General features: G+C 29.0%; 2 protein-coding genes across 2 annotated transcripts; both read left to right on the plus strand.

Annotated features, from left to right (window-relative positions):
- Positions 1-6383: 6383 nt before the first annotated feature.
- Positions 6384-7445, plus strand: LOC130675017 (ankyrin repeat, bromo and BTB domain-containing protein DDB_G0293800-like). The gene has a single exon (XM_057480471.1). It carries the CDS (start codon positions 6384-6386, stop codon positions 7443-7445), a length of 1062 nt encoding a protein of 353 aa, XP_057336454.1.
- A 5522-nt stretch (positions 7446-12967) lies between these two features.
- Positions 12968-14564, plus strand: LOC130675018 (5'-nucleotidase domain-containing protein 1-like). The gene is given in 5 exon segments (XM_057480472.1): positions 12968-13756; positions 13759-13895; positions 13897-14075; positions 14077-14228; positions 14521-14564. Coding segments are annotated over 5 exon segments (1233 nt in total). The 5' UTR covers positions 12968-13035.
- The last annotated feature ends 1180 nt before the right edge of the window (positions 14565-15744 follow it).

Here is a 15744-nt window from a genome sequence, read left to right on the forward strand (position 1 = left end):
CTGATCAAATTTTGAAATTGTTTGGTTAAGTCGTTTCAAAGATATTCGCAAAAAACCGTTTTTTGGCATTTGTTTTACCCACGATATCTCACGAACGAATGAACCGATTTTGATGGTTGAGGCGGCAATCGACGCGTTTTATTGAGTTCTAGAGCTGATTAGATTTTGAAGTTGATCGTATAAGTCGTTTCTGAGAAATCAATAAAAAACTAAAATAAAAAAAAAATTTTAATTCTTATTCTTTCTATAACTTGTAAACTACATGACCGATTTACCCCAAAATCTAATCAAGACTAAGTTTTGGTGAGCTCTTTCGATCGCCACCAAGTACGTTCAAATCGGTTCATCCGTTCCAAAGATATCGTCGGACAAAAAAAAGTTCACACACACACACACACACACACACACACACACACACACACACACGGACGTCCACCCGGGAATAGTCAGAATAGTTTCCTAGGACCTCAAAACGTCGACATCTGATGAAAACTCGATTTTCGAAAATCGGACCGAAACCAATAACTTCCCTTTTTTGAAAATTTGCAATTTTCTTAGCGGGAAGTTAAAAAATAAAAAAAAAAATATGCACATGTAGAAAATTCAAAAAACTACAGATGCAATTTTTTTAAATATTTTTTTTTATAATTTATTGTTCACAAAAAAAAAAAAAAATTATTTGACGTCGGCTGACTTATGATACTGAAGTAAACGGACGTCTAATAATTTTTGGATTTTTTTTGTGAACAATAAATTATAAAAAAAAGTATTTGAAAAAATTGCACCTGTAGTTTTTTAAATTTTTTACATGTGCATATTTTTAGATTTTTTTGAAATTGATTTGACGAAAAAAAATCCGAAAATTACTAAAATTACTAATTGTCTGCTAACTTCAGGATCATGGCTAACTTTAGTATCGTCAAAAATAAGTCTAAATTATTTAATACATTTGGAATAAAATTATTTGTCAAATCATCCACTTTTTGATTGTTGGGAAAATTTATTAGAAGAAATCCATTATGTATTAATTAAAACTTTTGAATATTTGTTAATTATGAATTTCTCGCTCATTATATATAAATATATTATAAAGTAAGTGGCCTAATTTCTGACCTTTTAAAAATTTCGGAAACTACTTCTCAAGATTATATATTAAAATATCAAATAATTTATAATATAAATGTCGACGTTCTAATTAGCATATTGTCTAACTTTATTTCAGAAAATCCTCCATTTATGCGAGAAAAAAATAATTTAAAATTTTTTTTTTCATCTAAAAATCAATTTCATATCTAGGATATGTATAATATTTTTCTCTAGGTTACTCAAATAATATTTTTGTTGACTATTACCATCTGAAAGTTGCACAGAATCACCTACCAAAAAATATTGAGTTAGACAATTTGGTAATTAGAACGTCGATGTTGTTTTATCACGTAGTTTTATATTTTATGATAAATTTCTCATAGGTTTTATCATAATACTGAAATCAGCAAACACTTGAAATAATATATATTGTGTAGCAAGGGATGAAACAATACGATTTCAGACGATGGTGAAGTTCACTGTCCCAGCCAAAGTTTAAAGTTGAGTTTTATCCCGAGCCCTATATTATATTATTAAATTCTAACTATTGTAAGTTAAAATTTTATTTTTCATTTCTAAAAACTCAGTATTTTTTTTTGTAACAAAAAAAAATTGAATCAATTGAATTTATCGCTTGAAAACCAAAAAAATATTCAATTACTTCTTTCAAAATTGAAATTTTAAAAGAAAACAAAAATAAGAAAAATATCTGACTTGTATTTTAAAATCTAAAGCAAAATAATTTTATAATTTTTAATCAAACTCACGGAGTCCGATGACCAGGAGGTTTTGTCACTTACCTGAAACAATAGAAAATTCAATAAATTAATTTTAATAAAAAAATTATGTTATCATTGAATTATTTAACTCAAATATTATAATAACCTTGACAGCTGATAGTAAACCGCAAGCTCAGCATCAGCATCTGCACCACCAGCATCATTATCATTATCGGGAACGTATTGTTGACTTAGGACTCAACGATCTCCAACAATCACTCACTACACACTGCACTTGACACTTACACTGGTCACTTACACTAATCACTTTCACAAAACAATTACACTAAACACTTGCACATATAATTTGAATAAAACTAAAGTTAGCCGACGTCTAATAACTTTAGAATTTTTTCAAAACTATGAATTATTAAAAAATGAAAAATATTTGTTAAAACTGCACTGATAATTTTTTTAATTTTCTACATGTGCATATTTTTAGTTTTTTTTTTTTTTTAAATTAATTTTTAAAAAAAAAAAAATTCGAAAATTTTGAATTGTCTGTTAACTTATGAGTGTGAATGTAGCAGACATCAGACAAATTCAAAATTATAAATAAATAGAGTAAATAATTAATAAAATTAAATTTTAAAAAATGCCCATTTAAAAAATTTTGAAATTAATAAGTTCAGTTTCAAAATTATTTACTCTATTTATTTATAATTTTAAATTTGTCTGATGTCTGCTACATTTACACTCATAACTTATGATACTGAAGTTAGCAGACGTCTAATAATTTTTGGATTTTTTTTTAGACGATCAAACATTAAAAAAAAAATATTTGAAAAAATTGCACCTTTATTTTTTTATATTTTTTACATGTGCATATTTTTATATTATTTTTTTGCAATTAATTTATTGAAAAACGAAAATTCAAAAATTTTTAAATGTCTGCTAACTTCAGGATCATTCATAACTTATGAGTGTAAACGTAACAAACATTAGACCATTTATAAATTTGAAATAATGAAATCGAATAAAATGCGCGTACGGATTTTGCATTTATAAATATGCATTTTTTGAATTTTTGCTCTACTTGCATCATAAAAAAAAAATATTTAAAATATTGCACCTAGTTTTTTAAATTTTCTACATGTGCATATTTTTAGTTGTTTATTTTTATAATTAACTTACAAAAAAAAAAAAAAAAGAAAATGAAAATTGCTAATTGTCTGTTAACTCCAGGATCATAAGTTAGCAGACAATTAACAATTTTCGATTTTTTTTTAACAAATCAATTGCAAACAAAAAAAAAACTAAAAATATGCGCGTGTAGAAAATTAAAAAAACTCTAGGTGCAATTTTTAAAATATTTTTTTTGTTAATTTATCGTTTTTTAACGAAATTCAAAAATTATTAGACGTCGAGTAATTTCAGTATCATTAAAACTGATTATTTTTTCTATCACATTTGAAAAATATTTTTTTGCCGCGAAATTGATAACCAACAAAGACACCGTCGTAAAAAAATACACTGCACTCAATAACCAAAAGAATCTTATCAAAATTATAACCGATTTTTTTATTACGCACGAAATTTAAAATATATGATACATCGATAACGATATTTAAATAACACGAATTTAGTATTTTTCGAACGTTAAATCTACAGCGAGACGCCATGGCCAACTCCGATACATTTATCAGCATTTTAAATTTATGTCTCTCGATAATTTATATAAACTATTATTTCTTAAGCTATTAGTTATTATTATTAACATAAATTTATATAAATCAATCAATAATTACTAAATAAAACGTAATAATTACCACTGAGAATCAACTCGCGATTTAATCAGGACGACATTTTTAGTTTAACTGAACAGCGGCGACACGACGCAGTAACGATGCGCAATAAAATGGGGGGTAAATTCAAGTCACTGATTGACTGTTTAAACATGCGCGCGCGTCATTTTTTTTTGCGGGAAATTTAAAAAATACAAAAATTGTAGGAATTTCTATTCGATCACTTGAATATTTCATGTATATATATTTATATACATGTATGCATATATATATTGATTTTTGGTAACAAAATGGACCTTTAGGATAAATAATCAGCAACAAAAATTTTGATATCGCGGATTCAAAGTTACAAGTGCGGCGTCATTCATTTGGGAGGCGATTGCTATCAAATGTTTGTCAGCAGATGATACCGACACTTTTGAATGTCCTGATGGCGGTTAATCAAAGGAATTTGTTGCTTTTTTAAGACTTCAAGAATGATTAATGCATATCTATGATTATTGATCTCAATTACCAAATATAAGATGCCTACTTTTATTATTTATGTACCCAAGTAGCACACGGAAAAAAATAAGCTTTAAAAATTAGTGTTTGAAATTATAACCCGGAACCCGGGTGACAATATCGGGAATTTTAACATTCCAAATAATACATATTATAATACGTGTCGTCAATTTTCTAAGTATCAGTTACGATTTTTAAAGTTCAAATAGTAATTTTTCTTGCATAGACAATAAATTTTCATACTTATTCTGTAATTATTCACGTTTTGATCATAAATGAAAAAATTACTATTTAGAATGATAGTATGTACTGATCACTTCATCATTATATATATTACTTGTCGTTCTCACTTTATATATAGTTCATTTTTTTCGTGCAGACTTGGCTTTGAGATATCTATAAGATATCAGTTTTTAGTCAATTTTTTGACATATCGATAAGGCACCAACATATTGACAAAACAATCAGAAATTCATATCACTGAAAAAATGTCGACTTTAAAGACTTGACACAAGTGACGACAAAAAATAAATTACAAATAAGGTAAAGTACCCAGTAGTTGAACACTTCTAAAAATAGGACCAGTAGTTGAACAGACTTTTAGAATTGTTGTTATACAAAATCCGTATATATATTATGAGTAATATGCGCATGTTATATCTATTCAATGATATAGTAATTGATTACTGTAAGTTTTTTCAATTATAACTCCAAAAAATTACATATTTTTTAACTTTAAAGTTGACATGTCGAGAATAGCCGATAGATGCTATTTTTTTCATGAAGAAGATACTATACCGTAAACCGAACAATCAGTAAAAAAAAACGGTTTATCATCATTTTAAGTAAAAAAAAATTATATCACCCAATGAAATAGTCTTTTCTAAATACTATATATTTTTTGCAAAGACATAAACTAAAATTTTTATATTAAATTTTAGCGTCTAACTATACCTCCCAATGTTCAAACCGGTTCCCAAAACTTGAACGACATAGCGTCACATGTTCAAGTGTTGGGTCCATGTTATTTTTATGGCAGCAGTAGATGAACAGCGTAAAATTTATTCTAGTGCAATAACAAATAATTTAATTAAATTATTTATTTTTTAAAAAAGACATACGAAAATAAAATATGAGTGATTCATCAACAATTAGTGTAATAATTTTAAGTGATTTCGTGTGAAAACGTATCTATTTCATCAAAATAAATTTTTATTATCTTCTAACCAAAAAAAGTTCACAACATATAGGTAAGATGAAAATTGCGAATAACATTTATCTGTTAATAAAAAATAATCCGTTACAATTAGTAAAATTTACAATAAAGTTTGTTAAATCCATAAAATTTCACGACTTAACAACTTTACAAAAAACTTAAAAAATTAAACAAGAAACTATTTAGATCTAAAAGTTTAAATTCTTGTTCTGTCCTTGTAATAAAACAATTATATTTATAGTAAAGTATTTATGATTTTCAATTCAGGTATAATAATCAATTCATTAGTAATAAAAAATGTAATTAAAAAATTAAATACAAATATTTCTCATTTTTAAATCATCATATTACGTATTCAGAGTATTATTTTTAATATTATTCAATAATATATTATAATTCTTTTGATATTTCAATAAAATGTTGAAAAATTTTGGTGTGCCTATTGCCATATATTTTATTAGTTCAACTACTGCGGCTTGTCAGAGTTGATCGTTCAACTACTACTCCTTTCATAGTCTATCTTAAAAACGTTGTCAAAATATAAATATTCAATTATCTGCGTTATTTTGCGCTTCAATCAATTCAAAATTGTTGATATTTTCATGAAAATCATTAATTTGAACTAATAATTACAACTTTAAATATTAAAAGTAGGGTCAAATACGTTTTACTTTGAAACCTGTTCAACTACTAGGTACTTTACCTTAGGTAGAGAAAAATAATTATCCCAAAAGTATGAACTGTAACTATTGTCATTAGATAGCTCAAGTGAGAGGAGGGGGTAAAAACTGAAAAATGAAAGTGGTGGGGATTCTATGTTAAATTCGAAGGTACCATAGACCATCGCTTAGTATAATTTCTGATCTTGAGACTATCAGTGGTTCAGTTACTCTCGTCTTAAGACTCCAAGACTATATTCAACGTTTACCAATAATTGAACATTTTATAATTACAAAGTGATCAGTGACTTCAATAGTTCAGTGTCAAAGTTTATTACCTTCAAAGTGAAGTTATTAAAAATCAAGAATTCATAATTTTATCAAAATCATCACAATGCAGAACCACTATCAATTTCTTACTACTGAGTTCTACCCACCCTTAATGATAGCGGTTAAGCGAAATGACACAAACCTTGCTAAGCTTTTAATTGAAAGGGGCGCTGACGTGAATAATGCGGTGCCTGAAGATAGTTCTTCTTGTGTCGATCAACCATTACATGTTGCTATTCGCAGAGGTTATGACAGGATGGTTTTCCTGCTTCTAAGGAATAATGCCGACCCTAATATTGATATGGAATTTAATCAAAAACCACTTATGGTTGCTACCCGCGAAAATCGCGTAGGAATAATGAAGCACCTCATTGCGTATGGTGCAAATGTTAACGATTTTTCTGGAGATCGATTTATGAAATTGACTTGTCTTCATGTTGCCGTCAATGGCAATTACTGCGAAGCAGTTATATCATTGTTGAAAGACATTACAATTGATGTAAATCTAACGACTGCGGATGGAAGTTCAGCCCTTCATATCGCAGTTAAAAGACTCAACCACAATTCTACTATCATAATACAACATCTTCTTGATGCTGGTGCTGACATTAATTTGAAAAACCTTTACGGTAGAACAGCATTTGATTCATTATATTTATATCCATCCGACGTTAGAAAGATATCGAAAGAGCATATTGCAAAGCTTAGTGCGGCTTCTTTGTATGTAAGTGAAAAAAATTTAGCACTTATAGCGAACCGCGAAGAATTTAGTGAAGTGCGTAATAAGTGTATGAAAGAAATCGAAAATATGAAAAAAAAAAAGATTGGTGATAGTAATTTTACATACTATGATTTATTGCGTAAATCTCAACATAATTTGGCTGTTGGTTTAAAACATTATGATCCTTGGAAAAATATTGATCCATTGGTTTCATTCCCTCTATACGGTGAAATGATAAATTACCGATTAAGGAGAGTGTTAGGGCGAAAAAGACTTTTAATTGATGTCACTGATTTAGTGTATGATATTTTTGATGACATTCGCTTACCAAGTACTTTTACAAGTATGATTTTTATATATCTTACTAATGGAGATTTGAAGAAATTAGTCATTAAGGATAACTAATTACAAAATCATTAAAACGAAATATATTTAGGATTGTATTGTTATTAAGTATAATTAAGAAATTTGTAGTCTATTATTAGTAATAGTGTGAAATCATAAGTACTTATTTATGAAAATTTGTATCTTCAATTCACAGTGCAAAATATTCCTCGCGTCAAGAAATCCTTTTTTTCTGAATATAAATATATAAATTTTTACTATTTGTTATTTTTTATTATTATTGTTCAACTATACTTTAAGATAAAAAAAAAGTTAATTCATTGTAAAATAATTTTTTAAAAAATTAATTTTTGTATTTTGGTTTTAAATATCAATTTTTGATTTTTTAAGAAATTCCAATAAATTTGTAATTAAATAGTTATAATTTAAAATTGTAATAATTGATATATTTTTATTCTATGTATGTATATTATGTAGATAAGAAATAAATAATTGTATTTTTTATATTTTTGTGTAATTGTAACAAATTATTTATAATTTTATTTATTTATAATTTTCAAACCTAACATTAATTTAATTATTCAATAATACGCTTTTCTGCGGTTGTTTCTGAAATATTTCAAAAAAACTAAAAAAAAAATTTTTTTTATGCCTTTCGACAACGGTTTCTCTTGAACGAATGAACGGATTTTGATGTTTGAGGTGGCATTCGACGCGGCTTATAAAGTTTTAGAGCCCAGTTGATTTTGGAATCGTTCCATCGAGCACGCGTGGATACATACATACATACATACATACATACATACACTCAGACATTATCTTGAAATTAGTCAGAATAACATCCTAGAACCTCCAAATGTCAAGATCTGATAGAAATTCGATATTTGAAAATCGGACCGAAACCAATTACTTCCCGAATTTTCGAAAATTTTCAATTTTCTTAGCGGGAAGTTAAAAAACAACGATTTACTTCATTATTTTTTTTGTTATTGTTTATTACTTGAATTTTCGCAATGGAATGTGCGCCATTACTATTGTTGAGCTTGAAGAGCTCAAAAGTATATTAACAATAATGTTCTCGAGCTCCTTGAGTTCGAAAACAGTGGGAAGTTGCGGGGCTGGCCCGCAGGGTCAGGCGATTTTCGAATTTTCACTTCTATTCGTTAGCATAAAAAAGACCCAAATTAAGGAAGGAGGACACCAATTGCAAGTTCATCAGTCAGAGAATTTTACAAAACTCATTAAAATGTCATTAGTAGTTACAAAATTTAAATGGTAACTCAAAGAAGACTGTTTTCATTATAAGTGACAAAGATTTCGGCAGACAGAGTAATTACGCAGGTAAAAATTGACATCTTATCATAGTCTGGCGTCATTAAATGAACCCTCACTTATTTAACTTGAATGTTTTTAATCCTATAATGACTGAGACTTTGTCTACTTTTCACCAGATAACAATTGGATTTTATTACATGGGTACTTAAATATTTCCACCTCAGGTATGAAAAGACCATAAATGACAAAATAATGATTGAGACGAATCGAATGGGAATTTTTTTTGGAAGAAGAAATTATCAGCATTATACGAGCATTTAAAATAAATAAATTACGAAATATGAATTTTTAAAAATTATTGTTTTCCTGAAACTTAATTTTTCGAAAAATAAATCAAGTTTTTTTAATTATTACCATTTAAATTTATTGTTTTTATTTTTTTTTTCCAAATTTAAAAGTTCTCTGGGCACTCTTAAAAATTGTTAGCACGGTGTTATAAGAAATAAGGCTTGTTAAAAAAAAATTTTTTGTTCAATTGAAAAATTTTCAGCCAAATCTAAAGGGGTCGGGTTCAAAAGTGGTCGATTTAGCGTAGAATACCTAGAGATGCGGAATGACCGTCATTTTTATTTTTTGTCAGGAAACGGTCATAAAACCATCTTGGGATGACCGTCACATAATTTTAAAAAAATTCTGTAATGCTGGAATGACCGTCACGTTTCAAACGGGCACAAATTTTGTCATTTGCATCTATATAGACATTTTTGGAGAATTGATGCAAAATTTACGGTCACATTAAAAAACCGCCATGAATTTGGTCATTTACATCTATATAGGCGTCTGTGACGAAAATTTTAAATTATAATTTATTCTCAAATAAAAACTATAAAAGAAATCTATCATTGTATTACCGAAATTTACCCAGATATTTCAGTTGTAGCTTGTACAGTAGGGTGGTTGTTAAAAATTAAATTTTCTCAGGCGCCCCATAAAAAGCTTCTTTTTAGTGCAAAAATACGTGAAGAATTAGTTTTTTTTGTTTTAAGTAAAAAGAACACATGCCACAGGACGATCAAAGTTAATTTTTCGATACAATCGCGGTTTTTTGCACGACTCATAATGCGAAGCATTAGGGAGTGCTTTACGATCAAAAATTTTTTTTCGCCTCCTTTCTACAACTATTTCTGTTATTATCGTCTAATTAGTGAACAGAAACATCTCAAATGATGCACCAATTTACAGAAAATGTAATAAAGATTATTTCTGCGATTTTAAAAAACAAATCCAGTGCAATAGAAACGAGAAAATCATTAAAATAAACTAAAAAATTTTCCCGTCAAGCAGTAAAAAAATTTTGTAGCTTGAAAACACAATGTCTCGAAAAAGAATCCATAATTTAACTCCATTTTTTTTTTAAATGACCCGTTTTGCCCTAGAAGGATTTGCTTTCGAAAATGCCTATCTAATTTTGTGTTATGTGATTATAATTAATAAAAAATTAAATCGCATTTTCTTTAATTTTAGCCTAAATATGTGTAGACATTTGTCTTAACAAGTGCGCATGCGTGGTATTTTTTTATTTGAATACTGTGATATGGGAAATCACGTATAAATAATTCAATTCATTACAAAGAATTAGAACCCGAATCGTTATTAATTAAGATTATTATCAATTAAAAATAATCATTATTATTATCATACTTCTGCTATACTTAGGGGAGGGTGGGGCAGAGCGGCCCCCCTGAAATTTTGATCAAAAAAAAAAATTTTTTTTTTCGACTAATTACTATAAATCCGATATGTTTGCGCATTTTTACCCCTACGCATGACATTTGGGGCAAAATAGACAAGCCCAAAGTTTTGAAAAAGTGATTTTTTCATATTTTTATCGTCAAATTAAAAAAAAATTATTATAATTCCACATTTCTAGCCCTACGCATAACACCTGGGGCAGAATGGACCAGCCGAAACTTCTGAAAAAATTATTTTTTCATATTTTTCGGCCGTTTCTCTATGTAAGAGGCAAATTTGGTCGCTAAAAATTTATAAAAATTAAATTTTCTTTTTAGTTTATAAATTTTTGAAATCAAGTAAAACTATAGAATTGATTTTTTTTTTTATTAAATAACAATTAGTAATTAAGGTAATCGAGAGTGAACGATTTATTACACTTTAAAAAATTTTTTTCGAGTTCTATAAAACCAAAAATAGTTGTCAAGAGAAAGAAATACATTCTTAATGATGAAAACAATTTAAAAAAAAAAAAACGAAAAAAAAAATTTTTTTATCACTTTTTGGAGGGGGGCCGCTCTGCCCCACAAAAAAAAAATTTTTTTTTTCAGAATTTTGGCAAAATGTCCATAAATTTGTTCGAAATAGGACAAAAGCAAAGTGATCTTATGGTTGAAAGCCACAAAAATTAATAATTGGCTTAGGGGGGCCGCTCTGCCCCACCCTCCTCTATATGGAAAAATTAGTTAATGCTAATAAATTCGATATCAATAAAAAGTTGTTGACTTGGATTGTTATCTTTGATTTGATGGAATAATTAATTTAATATCTTAAGTTTTATCAATCATTATAAATATATTCAAACTTTGTGTTGAAGGACATTATAAAATAATATATATTATATCACGTCACTAATTTGAAGAAGGTTTATATTTTTATACACCCTTTTGGCTTCAGTCACTAAGTTAAAAGCTAAAAGGGCATAAAATTTTTTATTATAGCTCATCAGATTGTAGGATTGTTCTAAAGCTGGAGATAGGAAAAAAAATTTTTAAAACCAAAAGAACGCAAGGAAAAAGACCGAGTGCCCTATTAGGAAACTAGTACTCGGTCACTGCACGTCTTTGTATATCTATAGGTATTAAATATTAATATACGAATGCATGAGTGATCGGGTAATAATTCCCTGATAATGTACGAGTTCCTTGATCGTGGACTAATTTCTATACGCTGTTTTGGGAAATTAGCTATTTGACATTCGTTTCCCATCAGAAATTTCCCGAGGAACACGATCGTGGAAGCAGTTTAGCTGATAAGTCCCTAAATTCGTCTAAATCAATAGAAAATGCCCCGGAAGTTAGAAATAATTCAAGTCGTGCAGATTTTTTCGATCATTTGATTATGATTTTTTTGAAAATTAGCAAGTTGATTTCAATTTATTACATCCCCCGTCTTGACGTCAAAATACCTTCAATAAGTTTGCACGCACGCTAGTTGATGCCTAATGCCAACTTGCTGATCATGACTTGATGACGTTGCTGCAGTAGGTTGTCAGAAGCTCCCTTATTGGCCGTAAAAATTGGCATCTCCATAAGTTGACTGCAACCGGTCGCCAACTTTCTGAGAAGGTTGGTGGCAACTTGTAGTGAACAGTTACAAAAGCTGAAAGTTGTCGTCAACTTGATCGCAACTAATTGACAGAAACTTCCTGGCCAGAACGTTTTGCTATCGGGTTGAGTTATCAATATTTTTGCACCATCTACAGATCACATACGTCCCTTCTTACTACATTCGTATCTAGTTCCCCTGCTTTCGCATTTTCAAAGCGCAGTCCGTGTTTCTAATGCCCTGCGCATTTTTATTTCTAAATCTAAAATGAATTCACGTTCACGTGTATCAAAGCAAGAACAATTTGCACTCTACAACAATTTATCAGTTTTATTAAAAGCTGTCGTCGGACAAAAAACAACCGTCGATTTGCGAAATGAATCTTACGTTTACGGAACCGTCGAAGAGACCGATGCGTAAGTATCGTCATTTAAAAATTATCTCATTGTTTATCAACAAAAAGTCCATCTCTTTGCTTTTCAGATTCATGAACGTCGTAATAAAAGATTGTTTTTTCACAAACCCACATGGCGAAACGTTTCCCTATCACACATTTTTCGTTCATTCAAGAAATATTCGCTGCGTCCACGTTCCCGCTCACGTAAGTCAAATTAATTTATCTAGACATTAAACTTAAAATTTTATAATTTTGGCGGGAAATCATCAACTGCCACCGATATCTCAGTTCAAAATCATTGGGCGTGTTTGGTCGAAGTAAGTACTTACTAAATTTAGTAAGATTTTGTATAGTAAAAGCATATTTACTATACCAAATCTGACTGAGTCCTTATTAAATTTAATAAATACTCACTTCGGCCAAACACGCCCATTAAATTCTCTCTATCGACAGATTTATTTTTCCAACTTCATTTTACACTCAGTGATTTAAAAATTAACCATCAACACCAATAATTAATTATCAATTAATTCAAATAAATCTTATCGGTTTTATTAAAAATTTATAAAATTTAACACAAGTTTCCACACTGACTCGCACAATCAACGCACACTTAATAATAAAATAAAAATTAATAAAATGTGTGCGTTCAAATTAAGTGACTACGATTGCATTGGATTTGATCTAGATCACACATTACTGTGGTACAACGTTACTAATATGGTAGAAATGGAGTACAAAACACTAGCAAATTATCTAGTGAATAAAAAAGGGTACAGTCCTTCCTATTTACAAAGGCCATTAAATGAACAGGACATTGATTTCATGCAGAAGGGATTGATCCTAGACTTCGATCGCGGCAATATCCTCAAGCCTGATAGCGATGGTATAATAAGACAAGCGAATCATGGAAGTAAATCACTTACGGCTGATGAAATAAATTCAATTTACCCAGACAAACGTTGGGATGCCATTGATGCGTTTATGAGTAATCCGCTGGATGTATGGAACGGACCCTACTCCCAGAAAATGCGATCGCTGTTGGATTACTTTGATATGCCGGGTTGGCTGGCATTCGCGCGTGCTGTTGATGATATTGACAACAGAAACGGTAAAATTTCAGATAAATATGAGGTATGGGCTGACATTTTTAGTGGTCTGATCAACATGTATAACAGAGAACACTTTAAAAAAAATTTGGGTGACTATTTTGCCACTTTGAAGTCTGATCCTGACAAATATCTGCGGAAATGCAGCGAGGAAATCATCAGTTGGTTGCGGGAATTGAAGAAAACCAAAGTTACTTATTTAATCACTGGTTCCAATGCCGACTTTGCTGACTTTACGTCGCGTCACACCATTGAAAATCTCTTTTTGATGTCGTAGTTTGTTTTGCTAAAAAGCCGGGGTTCTTTACGGACAAGCGCCCGTTCCTTAAGTTGGAAGGGTTTGAAGAAGCTGGTGAAGTTGAGGGCAAGGAATTGACCCGCGAGGGGAATTTACTCCCAAGGAAATTGGGGAGAGATGAAGGATTTATTTTCTAGAATCACTGGAGTTGAAAATCCTAAATGCTTGTATTTTGGGGATAATTTAATTCAGGACATTTATGTACCGGCTACACATGATTTGGATACTGTGGTAGTGAGCGAGGAGATGCATGCAGAAGGAATGGATCATGAGTATCAGTCATCCAGATGCTAAAACTATGATATCAAATTACTGGGGATCATATTTTTCAATGAAAAGTGATGATACTGATACTTTGAATAAAAGTTACTGGAGTTATTTAATTGAAAATTATTCTAAAATTTGTATTCCTTCTATTAAAATTATCGCGCCTTCTATTAAAATTAAAAACGATAAACTGAAAAAAAAAATATTTGAAAAAATTGCACATATAGTTTTTTAAATTTTCTACATGGGCGTATTTTTAGTTTTTTTTTTTGTAATTGATTTGTTGGAAAGAAAATCGAAAATTGTTGATTGTCTGTCAACTTCAGGATTATAATTTTAATTATAAATTTTGAATTTTTTCAGCGGGAAATTTAAATGTAAAAAATATTTTGAATTTCAGAGATGACAGAAACTCTAGTTAATTTTGAAATTTCAATTTTTTTGTTGTAGATTTCAATAGTTCCGGCAATAAGTCAGCAATTATTTCTACTTAGGGAACCAAAAGTACAATCATTGCATGCGTAGCGTAAGAACACAAGGAAAATGAAGAAAACTTATGAAAGATTAGAAGAAGATCGAGCTTTGCGTGAGGAATTAAAAAAAAATAAAAATTCGTCAGTGCCTTCGACAAGTAAAAGTTGACTGCAGTATTTGTATTATTTTTTAAATAAAACTACTGATCAATTAAAATCTTAACGATTTAATATTTATTAACTTTTTTTTTCTTTATCTTTTGTCAAAAAATGATATTTTATTATGAGCAATGTTTTAATTATTTCAATAGATTAATTCAATTTCTACATATCACGTGCCAAAAGGTAAAAGGGCACATAAATTTTTTTTTCATCGCCAGTTGATTAGTAAACATTTTCTACGCTTGAAAATCGAACATTGTTTTCCCAAAGCTAAAAGGGCGTATGTCTTTAATTATGCGCCCTTTTAGCTTTAGGAATTTGAAAATTTTGTAACCAAAAGCTAAAAGGGCGTATAAATTTTTTTTTTGAAAAATTTATTAAAAAGCTTAACCGAAGTCTAAAAATGAAAAAAAAAAAAAATGCTGCTGTCAAAAAGGTGTATTTTAACTAATACGTTCTTTTAATATCAAAATTAAAAATATGCTTAGAAAAATCACAAAGTAGGCGTGATTGTATTAATATTTTTCGTTATGGAATTGGTTATTACAGTTTATAAAATTATTTTGAAATTCTTATACTAAATTGAAAAAAAAAAAAAAAAAATTTGCCGAAATATGTAATCGGTTCATTTAGGTACGACTCCCATACCCTCATTCTTAATATGTTTTTTTTTTTTCTTTTCAAATTATTCTGATTTATGACGGATCCATTATCCAAAATAATAATTAAAAAAAAATCAGTAAATTTTTATATCTTATAATCGTTATGAAAATTTATATTTAATTAAAAATTTGATATTTTCATTTTTTTTTGTTTTTAATTATTTTATTTTTAATAAATTTTGAGAAAAAAAGTGTAGGAGACTGTTTTTTTCATCTAACTTGTCTTGTGAAACTATTTGTCAGTATTTTGTATTAAAACTTGAATTTTTTTTATGCGCCCTTTTAGCTTTAGGCACTACTTTTCAAAAGCTAAAAGGGCGTATGTCTTGAGATACGCCCTTTTAGCTCAAGGATGTCTAAATTTTTTGTTTGCAGAT

The sequence above is a fragment of the Microplitis mediator genome, chromosome 9, assembly GCF_029852145.1.
Source record: "Microplitis mediator isolate UGA2020A chromosome 9, iyMicMedi2.1, whole genome shotgun sequence".
Taxonomy (NCBI): domain Eukaryota; kingdom Metazoa; phylum Arthropoda; class Insecta; order Hymenoptera; family Braconidae; genus Microplitis; species Microplitis mediator.

Coding starts and splice junctions, on each gene's coding strand:
- LOC130675017 (XM_057480471.1), top strand. CDS start 6,384: ATGCAGAACCACTATCAATTTCTTACTACTGAGTTCTACCCACCCTTA.